This window comes from Podarcis liolepis (assembly GCF_965112155.1).
Source record: "Podarcis liolepis genome assembly, chromosome: 8".
NCBI lineage: Eukaryota > Metazoa > Chordata > Lepidosauria > Squamata > Lacertidae > Podarcis > Podarcis liolepis.
The window spans coordinates 45,582,668-45,597,480 of record NC_139560.1 but is presented as its reverse complement, the minus strand read 5'-3'; the positions used below and the strand labels follow the sequence as shown (position 1 = coordinate 45,597,480).

At 43.9% G+C, this 14,813-nt stretch overlaps 1 protein-coding gene across 2 annotated transcripts in view; it reads left to right on the top strand.

The window, feature by feature from the left end:
• Nucleotides 1-11,421: 11,421 nt before the first annotated feature.
• CABLES1 (Cdk5 and Abl enzyme substrate 1) overlaps nt 11,422-14,813 on the top strand; it is a 52,392-nt gene continuing 49,000 nt past the window's right edge. For both annotated transcript variants that reach the window (XM_083517769.1, XM_083517768.1), the window contains exon 1: nt 11,422-13,001. In XM_083517769.1, the coding sequence (XP_083373895.1) occupies nt 12,319-13,001 (683 nt within the window). In that variant the 5' untranslated portion in view covers nt 11,422-12,318. The remainder of the gene's footprint in view (nt 13,002-14,813) is intronic.

Genomic DNA, 14,813 nt, shown 5'->3' with positions numbered 1-14,813 from the left:
GCTCCACCAAGTTGCTAAGCAACAGCCACCAGAGGGTGCAACTAGAGGAAAGCGGTTCTTGGTATTACAGCACCTATTGGCTTTAAAACACTGGACCAGTTAACCCTTAACTTACACTTGTTGGAATGGTCCCTGACATTGCTATTCCAACAAACCACCAGCCCACTTTTTACACCTTTTGGTATCCCTTTGTTCACTGTATCCTGAACATCCTTTTTATTTATGAAACAAATAAATAAATAAATAAATATGCCAGTCATCTAATTCTTGGTGTTCATATTAAATTTTGTGTAATATTGATGTTACGTAGCCCATTATGTAAGTTAACATACTCTTTGCATGGAGGAGTATCTTCCTTTTTTCCTGGCCTGGCCCTCACATCCTGTCCACGAGTGAGTAGCAAGGAGATTGGCTGATGCTATGCCCCTTGCTCCCAAAAAGCTGCACCTAGAAATGCAGCTGCTTCACATAACCAAGGGTGGCTGGCTACAGGGCTGATTGAGCTATCATATAGCTATATTCAGAATATGATTCTGTGTTTTAAACTCATGTACCTCAATTTCCTGCACCTGTTTGCAAGGAGCGAGAAGGAAAATGCAATTATTATGCAACACTTCAAATGTAGAATAAAATGCCAGAATTAAAGCTGGTGTGTATGTTTAGGATACTCTTCACATTCAAGGCTGAACTCCACATTAAAAGGTAAAGGTAAAGGACCCCTGACAGTTAAGTCCAGTCGCGAACAACTCTGGGGTTGCGGCACTCATCTCGCTTTACTGGCTGAGGACGTTTGTCCGCAGACAGTTTTTCCGGGTCATGTGGCCAGCATGACTAAGCCACTTCAGGCGAAACCAGAGCAGCGCACGGAAATGCCATTTACCTTACCGCCGGAGCGGTACCTATTTATCTACTTGCACTTGGACATGCTTTCGAACTGCTTGGTTGGCAGGAGCAGGGACCGAGCAACGGGAGCTCACCCTGTCGCGGGGATTCGAACTGCCAACCTTCCGATCAGCAAGCCTTAGGCTCAGTGGTGTAGACCACAGCGCTACTTGCCACATTAAGGAAACTCAAAGAAGGTAACATACTACAACGTTGTATCTCCCTCACACATTTGAAGATTGGAATAAAAGTTGGTATTTATGTTCAGCACCCCAGATAAATTGCAAAACAACCTGGTCTCTTAAGCACTATACTTTACTAACCGGTATCTCTGCTTACACTGAATATTGGTTGGATTTGGCAGACATGCATTAATGGATATTCACGCCCATCATTTCTCCAATAGGAGACTAGTGTAAGTTAAATACAGGTTGCACATTTCAATAGCTTTTGCAGTTACAGTAACAATGTACAGCTTTCAGGTTGACTTGACCCAATTGTCTTTTGGCCTGTGCAAAACCAATCTGTTCTTCAAAACTTACTCTACACATGTAGTGTAGTAGTGCTTAAATGTACAGCTATGAACATGGTCTGTGTATGCAGCCTGCATGCAAGAAATAAAACAAAAAAAAAACATTTAATTGTAAAAAGGGAAGGAGATACCAGGAAAGTATCTAAGTCAGAGCTGTGTGTCACGACGTTAGTATGTCGGCTGCAGTGTGTAGGTGTGTCGGAAGAACACTCTTCCCAGGGCTGGAAAGGGGTTAGTTTAACCTCCAGTTTGCTAGTAAAATTGAATTACTGTATCGCAAAATGATGCATGTCTAAAAAGTGTGTCACCAACATGAAAAGTTTAGAAAGCTCTGGTCTAAACATACCGAGACTTAAGTATTCTATGACATGGCTTCTCTACATGTTTATCCATTTTGGAGTATTTGAAAAGTTCTAGCTACACTGGCCTGAAACTTGTGTTTCCTATAGAGTCCATTCCTTACAGACAAACTTGCTGTTTGGTTTTTCAATTTGTTTCAGTGCTATAATCATAAGCTTGGGCATTTTTTTAAAAAAGGATGTTGAGCTTGCCTGTACAATCATGAAAATTATACTGTCTACATCAGGATATTTTCCACCCAGGAACACAACACTGGCAATTAGAATAATTTGGCCACTAAAGCTGCAATCCTATGTACTTGGAATAAGCGCCACCCAACTCAGTAAGACTGGTTTACAAATGAATGCACATAGAATTCGGCTGAATGACAAATAAGTGATAATCTCTGAATTGGTAGCCTTAATTTTCTATATCATATATAGCAACGGCAAATCCAATTATACATCCTTCTGTAGCCAAAACAACAGTAACAACAATAGCCCAGTGAGGACTGAGCATGCTCAGTGGGCCCAGAATGCTAAATGACTGGAAAGAGATGGAAAATACGGGGGGGGGGGGGGAGAGAGAATAGAATGGAAGATTCTGAAGGAATGCATGGCTGGCTGGCTGCTTCCACCCATGAACTTCACACTATAACATTTTGTTGCAGGTCCAATTTGTACTTATTAGTATGCTCCAACCCCTTGTCTCAAGGGTTGGGTTTCTTCCGACAAATATATAAACTATGGCTATGCTCTGTTATAGCCATTTGCGCTATTTGCTAATCCTCTGCATGCCAGATAAGTAAGTTTTGATCAGAGAAATGCCATCAAAATAAGCTAAGCAGAGAAAGAGGTAAGTTACATTGGGATGCCAAGGCTGCCACTTTTTTTAATTTATAAAATCCCTTGATTATGGCCAATCAAAATGTCACAGAATAGTGAGACAGCTTTTGAGTCCACCAGAACGCATCATCAAACTACAGAGAAGGATGCCTTTACAGATGTCTCCCTAGGGCGTTCAGTTGGGACCGCACACATAAGTGAAAAGTAGGGTAAAAGGTAAAGGTAAAGGTCCAGTTGTGACCGACTCTGGGGTTGCAGCGCTCATCTCACTCTATAGGCCGAGGGAGCCGGCATTTGTCCACAGACAGCTTCCGGGTCATGTGGCCAGCATGACTAAGCCGCTTCTGGTGAAACCAGAGCAGCACACGGAAACGCCATTTACCTTCCCACCAGAGCGGTACCTATTTATCTACTTGCACTTGACGTGCTTTCGAACTGCCAGGTTGGCAGGAGCAGGGACCGAGCAACGGGAGCTCACCCCGTCGCGGGGATTTGAACCGCCGACCTTCTGATTGGCAAGTCCTAGGCTCTGTGGTTTAACCCACAGCGCCACCCACGTCCCATCGTAAAGTGGGGAGCACCCTCTAAAAAGCCTCTAAGTTCCTATTTCCCCCTGCTCTCCAACTCTTCCTCTCCAGTCCAGACCAAAATATCTAGAGCCGATGCTTTGAGGCTGGCTGGAGGCTGGAGGTCGTGTGGGAAAGCGATATTTTCATATACTATAACAATGTTACAAAAAATGCCATCTAAAATATCTTTAAAAAATGAATTGCTATGCATCACTGGCAAAAAAATATTATTTTGCTTTGCCTGGTCCAGCCACTGGAAACTAAATGTAATCTATCTAAAGGAATATAATCTGCATTTTGTTTCTTATGTTCTCCAGCTTCAGATGTAACTAAATAAGCACTGAGGACACCTGCTACTTAACATTGCTGCTTGAGTGTGATGGGAGGGGTGCAGGAGGTGGATAAAAAAAGAAACCAACACCTTCACAAAACTTCAGTAGCTATCATTTCTTTGCAATTGATAGGAGCATTTCCAATATACCGCCATTCAGATTGTCAAGAAAGCTGATATGAAAAGTAGACTTGCAGTTATTGCTATGCTGTAACAAACCATGGAAGATATATAGTGATATATAGTGAGACTTAAAAGTAAAGAATTGTTTGATCTAAGTGGAATGCAGTGAACTGGCATCATTCTCAATGAATGCACTTCAGAAGGCAAAGTGGTCAGCCCGGGATGGGTCTTTTTCTCTCTTGTGTCTTTGTCTCACACATAGCCCAACAAAATTAGAAAGAAAAAAACAACAAAAGTTACCACTTGCCCCAGTAAGACCCCTTACTCGTTAATATTTTCAGAATTTATCTTCCACCTCCACTGCCTGTTTCTTACCCGGCAGCTGCCCCTCTCTGTCGAGAAGTAATGTTGTCCATGTCCTCCCCACCTAAAATCTATGCACCACTGCATAAATTCTGGAACAGCCTTTATAGAAGGGTTGCCTGCTGGCATCTTCAGGCTTGATCAGAGGTGTGTGCAATGACAATGTAGTCAGGGCCTCTCAGCCATGAGCAGCTTGGCTGAGAAAATGAAAATGATCCTATTATTATTTGATTTTATGTTACACAATGTAGGCATTGAACCACAGCAAATATCCCTGCCCCTGATGTTGTGCCTGCCAGGGATCCTCTCTTTCTGGTGTCCATGCATGCAGCTTGAACTTTGTGCATATAGCTGTATGTGTGAAGGCTTAATTGTTAGCTGGAGTCCAGATTGCATAGGTTCCAGGTTGTATCATGACATCAGAGGTGTTGCCCTGCATGGGAGCTAGAATTCCTGAAGAGGACTAAGGTGTTGAAAAATCTTCATTTTACCTGTAAATCACCATATTTATTTAGGAAGGCAATTATTCATTGGAGTGGGGGGTTCTTACAAGGGCAGCTTTATGTCATTTTTCTCTTTTTCTTTATAACTCAATAGCTCCATCGCTTGAATTGGTAGCCTGGTAGGCCACCATGTGCTTCCACAATGCCATAGTTAGAATAATGCTATCATGATGCAATGGCATTCTGAATGAAATTGGGGGAGGGGGAGATGGGAGCAAATTAAAGAGGGCAACAACAAAAAGTTTCGGCCAATGCTTGTCCCAGTAAAATGCTAATTCACAATTGCTCAAAATAACATCTTGGATTTTCTTCCAGCCTCCCCCCTAATTTTTTTAAATTTTGACTCAGTGCTAATATTTATATATGCACCACTGTCTCCCTATCTACAATCTGACCATGGTGTACAAGCATAGATGGGGAGAGCATAGGCGATTTATTTTTTTGTTTTTAAATAATGCACAAAACTGTAAGGAACTCTGCTGAGATGCTAATTAAAAGGTACAGGAGATACTTAATCAGCTAATCAGGATGTCTACTGCACAAAACGCAGAGGTGACCAGATGTTATGGCTCACAGGTAGTAATAAATTTTAAACAAGAGTCTAGAGGATACAGGAGATGCATTTCAATGCCGATTCAGGAGGTCTCTGTACTTGAAAGCTTGGAGATTGATGCAATTAGAACTTGTTTTTATATTCGTATTCAGCCCCTCACCTCAACAGACAAAGCTGTCCAGTTCAAGGAAGACAATGCATGGAGAGATTCATGAAGCCTAACCTTAAACACTTGCTGTTTTCAAAACAAAGCATGCTCACGCTTTAATCCCCCCCCCTTATGTCACTGAGTGTATGCTGCTCTGATGCAATCAGAACATAGTACGCTACTGAGACAGTAACAGGATGAGGTAAGTAGCAGAAATGCTACTTATGGTATGTATATTTATGTTTTTACATTAAAAACTGCCCAGTGATCCTTGGATGAAGGGCAGTATAGAAATTTAATAAATAAATTATGCTAGGAACACACTCAAATGGTGGGAACACACTCAGATGCATTGGTCTAGTGCTGCCAGGCAATTACATGGGGATCCCAAATCAGAGGCAGCACAGGCAATTCTGCTAATGCAAGGTGTGCAAGCACATATGTGCAGAATACCGGATATCTCAACATGTGGGTACATGGGGAGAATTAGATAGAAAAGCAGTACGTAGTCTCTATCTGGTATTCACCTCAAATGAATAGACATGGAAGTCTGGGAAGAACTGCTAACAAATCTAACCAAGATCTCGATAACAATTCAATCAGCCTTGAAACCCCAGCTGACATTGTCCTCAGCAATGAATGGGATTCTGGAAGGCATGCAGACCTTACAGGATTGGTCAAAAAAGGATATGCCCCTTCCAAGCAAGACTGTTATAGAAGACTATCAGAACGACCTACTGGAAAATTCCCAACTTACTATATCTGACCCTGACCTGCAAGCAAAAGGCTTCAGAGGGGAAAACGGATAAGCCTGATTCAGTAAGAGACAACAGCAGATCAGTTTTAAGAGTAAAAGCAGTAACCCAATTTTAAATAGTTCTACTCCAAAAGAGACTTTTCAGTCTAACCTTGATTACTATATCTATATTCTATAGATTACTATACTATATTCAACTGCCCGTTAATACATGTAGATAACTCTTGGAAGGAAAGTTCAATATCAATAGCTGGGAATAGAAAGAAGGGTCTGGGGATTTGACGTGTTCATATTTATAACCCTTGGGGGGCAGGGGAATAAGAGGTGTTATTGAATTGTCCTTCTCTTCCTTGGAGTATTGCAAAACTCTTTGGTCTTTGCTCCCTAATTTTGCAAAATATAATGTGTATAACAGTATGTTGTTTGGAATGGGAGTTACCCCTGTAAAAGCACATGACCCCAACTAACTTCCACTCCACCCTTTTCAAACACCATCTAAACTGTTTCCCCCCCTTGAGCTGGTTGTGTTCACCAACAAGGCAGAACAATTGTGTCACACAAGCACAGAATCCTTATGCTAGCATATCCTTGACCAGGAATAGGTTGACAGTCCGGAGTGATCTTATTACTGCTCAGTGGACATAAGTATTGACTAGGATTGAGCTGCAAAGTGCACTCACTTCTTCTGTCCCCAGATTGTTCACTCTGTGCACATATATTGTTTAATGTTTACATAAGGTGCCACAAGACTCTATGTTGATTGTGATACCAAAAAAGATATATTTATTTAACCAAACATGCATGCAACTTCAAGTAAGATCAGCATAAACACTGCAGTAGGATAAGTACATATGCCTGACAGACACACAAAGGATAGGATTATTTCTTCCCTGCTTACCATTAAACATAAAGATATTTTAAAATGGATCATTCCATTGCAAGGCAGCTTGAGGTTTGATTTCATGTTTGCATAACACAAGCTGACCAGATTTGCTCATTCCAACTCTAGAGAAAGAAGTAATGTGAGAAGAATGCATGGCAATATTTAGCTATATACATAAATATATGGAAGAGGGCATTATTATTTCAACAACAAACTTTACCCCAACAATCCAAACACGGTCTGTCTACTTTTCCAAAAGTAGCCTAACTGCAAACATAAACATGTGAATTCAAATCACACTAAAATAAAATAGACATTCCATCTCAAATTGTGATACTGTGCTTTGCAATGTGACTTTGCACACAGTGTATGTTTTTGTTCAAGATTTTATCAATTAGTTACATAAGGGCTGGGTGATGTAACAGGGTGTGTTTGCACGGCTGCATTCCTTGAAAGGGAGAAGTGAACCACCTGATTATGCTTGACAAGCATTGCTTCTAGGTTACATGGGTTAATTGTGCACTGAAGGTGAGACCTCAGTTCAATTCATTTTTTTGTGGTAGGGAGTTGATGTCATGGACTGTCTAGATGCAGAGGAGTGGTGGGAGGCACTAGCTGGAGGACATCCAAGTGAAGAAGGCTCAAAGCCAGGGGAGCGATAGTGGAATGACAATGAGTGGTCAGAGGGAGAAGAGGGAACAGACTGGGAGAAGGAGGTGTTCAAAGCTGAAGAGGTAACAGGGTTTAGCGAGCAGGAAGAGGCTGTGGCAGAGGGCAGTTCGGAATCAGAGGCAGAAGCAGAGGCTGGAGAGGAGGGGGGCCAAGAGGCAGAGATCAGGCAGACTGCTGAAGAAGCCAGGGAGTTTCCTCCTCCTGCTGTGACCAGCTCCCCACCCCACCCCCAGTCTCCCAGAACCCACAGAGGTATGAAGAGTGCAGAGCAGAGGCAGACAGGATGAAGGAGCCTTAGATTGCTTGGGAATGAACCAGGGGAGGAGGAGCCTTCAAGAGAAGGGAAGGCAGGGACTTTCAGTCCTCGCAACTGCCTCATTGGGGCAAGACGTACTGGGAAGAGTTGTGCTCACTAGGCCTGACCTGTTTTGTTTCTTTTAATAAAATGTTACTTTACTTACACCTTGTAAGTTACTGCTGACCTCGTGAGTTATAGCATACACATATGTGTGAATATGTGTGTATAACAGAATTGTTGACTAAGTTCAAACAGCATGGTTATTAGATAGCAAAAAATAAAAACAGAATTATAGCTTGTCAGTTGTGGACAGAATATTTTACAAGTGCATTTAAGGTTTCCTAATCTTCCAGAGCAGTTATCCTGCAGTTAAGAGAAAATCATAGGCATGCTTGAGTGAGTTGCTTCTGCTGTGTAACTATTCCATGAAAGAATGATTCCTTCCGTGTCAGCTTACACAGGAACCTGCCTTAAACTGAGTCAGAACATTGGTTCATCTAGTTCAGCACCACCTATGGGTCTGCCCATACTGCAGCTTAATGTGGACTTGAAAATCCAAATTGGATAGGGAGAGTCACATTGTCTGCATGGGAAATCTTCAGATTCAGGGAAGAAAAAATGTGGGACAGCCATAGTTGGGAGAAGAACACTGAATGGTCAAGGGAGAATTAAAGACAGTACAAGGGGTTCACAATGTATGTACAGACTGTGTATGGACGGGCTCTACATCGATTGGTGGAGTCTTTTCACTCTACCTGGAGATGCTGGTGGCTAAACCTTCAGCCTTTAGCATGTAAAGTCTGTGTTCCACCACTGAGCTAAGTCTGGCATCTAAGGAGTTATTTCATTTGTAGTTATCAGCATGTTCCACGTATTGTCAAGCTGTTCTTTCCCAGTCCAATGGGAATCAAACTGCAGACTCTTAACATGCTAAGATTTTAGAAGAAAGCTTAGTGAGTTGCCTCACTTTGGATTTTGATGTTAAATTTTAATCAACCTGAAACATTGAATTTTAAGCTTCTTAGACCTTTATGTAGGTAACCAATTTTCAGCGTGTCAACGGCCCTGGAGAAAATTCACTTGCTTCTGAGGCCATGACTAAAGGAACAGAAGATTAAAAATGTTATTGACATCTTTGTGAGATTGTGATGACAAGTAGAATATTAAATGAATGGAATATCTAGTTCAAAAAAAGGACATGATGATATAACACTAGAAGCGTCCTGCTGCACAACACCAAAGACCCATTTAGTCCAGCAGTCATTTCTCACAGGGGCCAACCGGTCCATGAGAAGCCCACAAGAAGCAGAACTTGGATATAATAGCACTCAAGGGGTGTGAAAATACAATTACAAAGGTTTTAGTTTTGTATCCAGAAGGTATCACAGCTTCACAAAGATGCCAAAAACTGGAAGCTAGAAAAAGTTAAGGCTCTATATTTCTGTGGTAACAGAAACATGTGAGAGAAACGTGTTGGTTGTCAGATGGAGCTGGAAATTGGGGGAATGGTAGCATGTGGGTGAGGGTTACACAGCCTTGTTAACAATTCATTTTGGAATGTGGAAATTGCTGAGTGAAAGGAGGTAAGGGGATAAGGGAGTGAGGCAATGCAAATCAATTACTGCAGAACACCCATTTTGTCACCTGTCCTCTTTTCCAATGCACCAGATCTACTCTACATCATACAGTGTAGATCCAGTGCTATTTTTGTAGAAAAAAGGGTGCCAGAATTCACCAGAAACAGCTCTTAGAATGGCAATGGCGCCCACCTGAGAGGGGCCAGAACTGAGTTCCGGCGAGTTCCAGCTGCAAAAAAAGAGTTATTGTAGACCAAAACAAAGATTAGAAGTCAGAGCAGAATATTAATCACTTTTGCTACACAGGTGATCTTCAGAGATGTATGCTATTATCAAAAGCCCTTGCCAAGCACAACAGAATTGTCGTCTTTGGCATGTTCTTCATGCTAGATACCTGGGGTATGTGATAAGAGCAAAGTATTACACTTTAAAGAATAAAGCTAATCCATTAAAGTGTATCATTAAAAGCTGTCTGCTGGAAGGTGTGGGAGGCTGCAGAGAGACAAGAAAGAATGTTCAAAATACAGCATACATTACCACACAAATGACAGCTTGCCTGGAGTTCTCAACAACCTCCCTCATACTGTGAGAAATGGAAGCATGGATGGTCTGTCCATGAGACAAGTGACATTAAGATTGTGTTTCGGTGATATAGTAAGGAGTACGATTTTCTTATATAAAGAAATAAATAGACATTACCTCACTCAATACTGCTAAGTGGGTAAATGCTGTTGAGTGTGTGGCAACTTCCGATGTATTTCAAATATCAACCAATTGCCAAAGTACCAGTTGGTAGCTGTGACCATCCCAGAATGTGCCAACCAGCCAACATGTTGCAGATTTGCACTGAGGAGTCAATGAGGCCACAAGAGAGTGTGATTATGCCTACAAATCATTTCCTTCCTCTAAGAACACATGGAAAAACAAACACAAAAAGCTGCCTTTTAATGAGTCAGACCAATAGTCCATCTAGATTTCTACATGTAAAGCACATGCTCTTGCCACTGAACTACAACAGATATCACAGAGAGGGATTTGGCAAAGATTCTGACACACAGCCAATTGTCTGTTTTTTTCTAATAGTAGACTGACAAGTTGTGGATTTCACATACTACTGAAAAAAGCAGTCTAAACAGTCTAAATTTGCTTAGGATAGTTTCACTGCTATCAGAGGTTCTGGGGATGGCAGCCTGAAAGACAGCATTTTCTGTAGCACCTGCTAAACTGCAGAATTCCCTCCACACAGAGATGCATCTGGCACCTCCATTATATAGCTTTTGTGATTTGCTAAAGACACAAGGCTTTTTCCTGGCCTTTGGCACTTGAGATATATAGTTATAACCAACCTATTCATTAGATTGTAAATTGTTAACTGTGTTTCTTCTTGTTGTTTTTTACACTGTTGTAATTTGTCCTGTGACCTTATGGTGAAGGGTGAGTAAGAAATATAAATAAAAATGATAATACTGTGCAGTTAAGGGAATGTGGCCTCTTTAGTCATTTTCTCCTCACACAGAAAGCAGCAGGGCAGCGTAAGCAAGCCCATCAAAATGATTTTGTGAAAATTAGTAAAAATATTATACAAAAAAATGATGGTCTGAGCTAATGCAAGAAACCTGGGACAGCTCAGATGAGGGAAAAAAAATCTATTTCCCTGTATTCCTTTTTATATTTTAAAAAAAGTTTATTGAAGTGGTTTGCAGCCCTCCTGAGCTCTTAAATTATATACAGATAATCCTTACATTGGGCTGGATCAACTTTTCAATAGCAACGAGCATTTGATTAGCAATTCAATAGAGCCGTTTCCCAAAAATAATCTAGTACCCCTTTTGAGATTTTACTCTTACAAGAGTACACTTTCTCATTCTCTCATAAAATTTGGGGGTAGTTATAATACTACTATTTTATCTAAACATTATGTAGTAGAGTAAAATAAATAAATAAATAAATAAATAAATAATGCTGTGTACCCTTTGAAACCCTTTCACGTACCACACTTTGGGAAACACTGCAATCGTTTCTAAACAGAGAACACCCAGCACCTTCTGGATAGGGTGTTTATTAACTAGGACCAGAGCCTTCAGGTTGGGGGTGGATCTTCAGGGAACCCTCATAATTAGTGGTCAAACGGGCAGCTGCAGCATGACCTCAACAATCTCGGGGAGGGAAATGCGCCACGCGGCATATCCACGCACACTCTTGTTCACGAAGGGCCCCCTGAGGCCTGTGAGGAATCCACGAGTTTCTACACCCCATTAACTCCTAGGTGCCCGCCCTTTTTATTCCTGTTAATGTAACCTCCTCAAGGCCATGTGCTGTGGCACAACACAGGCAGACTCCACCTTCCCTACATCTCCTCCTACCAAACACGCAGCGGGTGAGGGGGGGAGGAGAGAGAGAGAAAAAGAAAGGTTGAAGGCGCTTCCTTAGACTTGGACTCAGCCTCCTCCTCCTCCTCCTTTCTTCTTCCTCCTCCCCCTTTTTTCCTCCTCCTCCTCCTCCTCCTCCTCCAGGCCGGAGCTTTTGTTTTTCTTCCCAGCTTTCTGTTTTCCACACGTGATTGCTGTGTTGTTGCGCCGAGCGCTTGGCGGGGCGAGTGTTACCTATAAAAGCCAATAACTTTGGCCAAGGAGGGCGGGGGGGGGGGAGAGAGAAAAAGGCTGGAGCAAAAGGACGCGAGGGAAGGAAGAGGAGGAGGAGGAGGCGGCGGCTGCTGTACAAAGTCGGGCGCGCTGTCCATGCAGGCAGCCGAGAGGAAGGAGGGAAACATGCCATGCCTGCCCCGACTCCCCTCCGCTGCGCGGCTGCGACTCCACCGCCCTGCCGCCGGGTGCTGACCCTCCGCCCGCCGCCTGAGAGCTCGTGCCTATCGCGGCGATTATCACTCTTGCCCGCTCCGAGGGCGGGAGAGGCAGCGGCGGCGGCGGGCGGGCGCGACAGACAATGGCGGCGGCGGCTGCTCCTGCCGCCGCCAACAGCGGCAGCAGCAGCCCAGTTCGTGCCAACAACGGCGGCGGCGGCGGCACATTCCACCAGCAGCTGGAGCCCTGCCTGAGGAAGCCGCCGCCGCCTCCGCCGCGCATGGACCCCCGGCGCAGGCAGGCAGCGCTCTCTTTCCTCACCAACATCTCGCTGGACGGGCGGCCCGCCGTGCCGCAAGACGACGAGGGCGGCGTCGGAGGAGGAGGCAGCGGCGAGCAGAGCGGCGTCGGCGCTGCAGCACTGGCGGCCGCGAGGGTGGCTTCTGCAGCAGCAGCCTGCAGCAACGGCAGCGCTAGGACTCGCCACAGCCTGGGCGCTTTCCAGCCCGTCGCCCCGCAGGCTTACCCCAGCGCCTCCTGCAGCGGCGGCGCCAGGCTCACGAGCCCCTCGAGGGCGGCTGGGCAGCAGCAGCAGGAAGAGGACGAGGATGAGGACGAAGATGCCTTCGCTCCCGTGCAGGTGCCCGTCGCCGCCGCCTTCCTGGGCTCCTGCGGGACCCCCTCGGCGGGCGGCGCAAGAGGTCGCCTCAACTCTTTCACTCAGGGAATCCTGCCCGTCTCCTTCGCCAGAGCCGTCCCGCAGAACTATTGCTGCCTCGAGCAAGGCCCTGCGGGCACCAGCGCCTTCGAGCTCCAGAGGTCCCGGTGAGTGAGGCACACGCGTCTACACCCAGAAGGGGCTCGGGATCTCTCTCTCTCTCTCTCTCTCTCTCTCTCTCTCTCTCTCTCTCTCTTGTTCCTTCAGGACTCCCTGCCGCCGAAGGACTTGAATTATTTCCTTAAAAATAAAGGGCCTCCACCTTCTGAAGTGAAGTGCCAGGGTTTGAGGGGGTCTTGAAAAAAGTTCACTCCTCATCTAAGATGTATGGGGGTCGGTTGAATTATTGGTGTGGGGGAAGCACTCTGTGCATGCTCGAAGGCACTTCCTTCTGGACTGTGGTTTCAGAGGCACTAGGACAGCCTTTGCCAACTAGGTGACCCTCCCAGATGTTCTGGACTGCAGCACCCATTAGCCTCAGCCAGTGCAAGTAGTAAAGAACATCTGGAGGGCACCATGTTGGTGAAAGCTGCGTTTGGGCTGCTCAGATGATTAGGTAGCTGAACTGTAGTCAAAACTCTGGGTAAAGGGATTAGGCGAGCACATACCAAAGATCATACAGTAAGGATTAGTACTCATTAACGCCTTTAATTACACTGCTGTACTTACAGCCAGGATGGTAAGACAGTTGCTTTTCTTTATGGCCCTTCTGCCCGCAGTATGTCTCTCTATGAGAATCTAATCCACTGTGTGAACGGAGAAAGATTTATAAGACCTTGTTTGTTGTGAAATGGAAATATATATAGGACCTCGCCGATACTTCTCTTGTACTGAACTAAGGTGAGGGACCAGAAGAACTATAGAGTTCAGATGTGAGATGCTTCTGTGAGATATGGATATCAATTGCTGAAGTGTACAGAGTGTGCCACACGGTGTGCCACTTGCTGGAGAGCTTCCAAAATGTAGACCTGAAACCTCCTAGGCAGGAACCAGACTCTTGTCCCCTCTGTGTTCTTTGCAAAACCTGCATGCTTCTGGCAGTGTATAAACATTAAACGGTTATATTAGTAAACTTAGACTTAATCTACAAATTTACTTCATCACCATGCCTCTCTGGGTGTTGCACTCTGCTTTACTTACTTGGGATCCAGCTTGTGTAATTTATTTAGAACTTATTTATTTATATTAAATTCCCACTTATCTGAGAACTTTTGATGTGTACTGCCTTTTCAAATGCAGTTTTTTTCACTATCTCTTGAATACGTAGAATTTGGAGTAGTAGGAGGTGATGTGAGAAAAACACAACTTGGGTGGTAGGAAAATACCTATTACAGTACAAAGTTAGAGACTGAGTGGCCACTGTAGCAGGGGATTTCGCTCATTGGCGGACGGTTGGACTACACGACCCTTGAAGTATGATTCTAATGTTTAAGAAATGCATTTGGCAAGGAATACTATCCTTTTCTGTGGAAATGGTTTGCTTGTTTGGCATGCTCACTACCATACTACTGAAACCCTATGCACTTAATATAAAACAGATGGATCTTTTCTTATTTAAAATGCAAACATTTTTACAAAAATAGGAACAGTGCTCAAAAGTTTACAAGCAAATCTTTTTCCATCTTAAGTCAAATGCTACTTCACAGTAGTCTCCCTTCCCTGCTCATGTAAGTTGCTGGCACCTTGCTTTGACATAAGCTTTGGTGACATTGGTGCAAAGAGGCTGTTCTGAATTCCGTTGGTGCTTTGGGGATAGTTTCATCGACTGAACAAATATTTGGGATTGTTCTGGAACATCTTGTTTTGTGCCGTTTTTTCCCTATGATCAAAGTCTGACCATAATATCCTAAAGTGCTCTCTAGGGTTAATGGAGGATGCTCTTTTTACAAATACCATATGTGTGCTCTACCAAAACACAT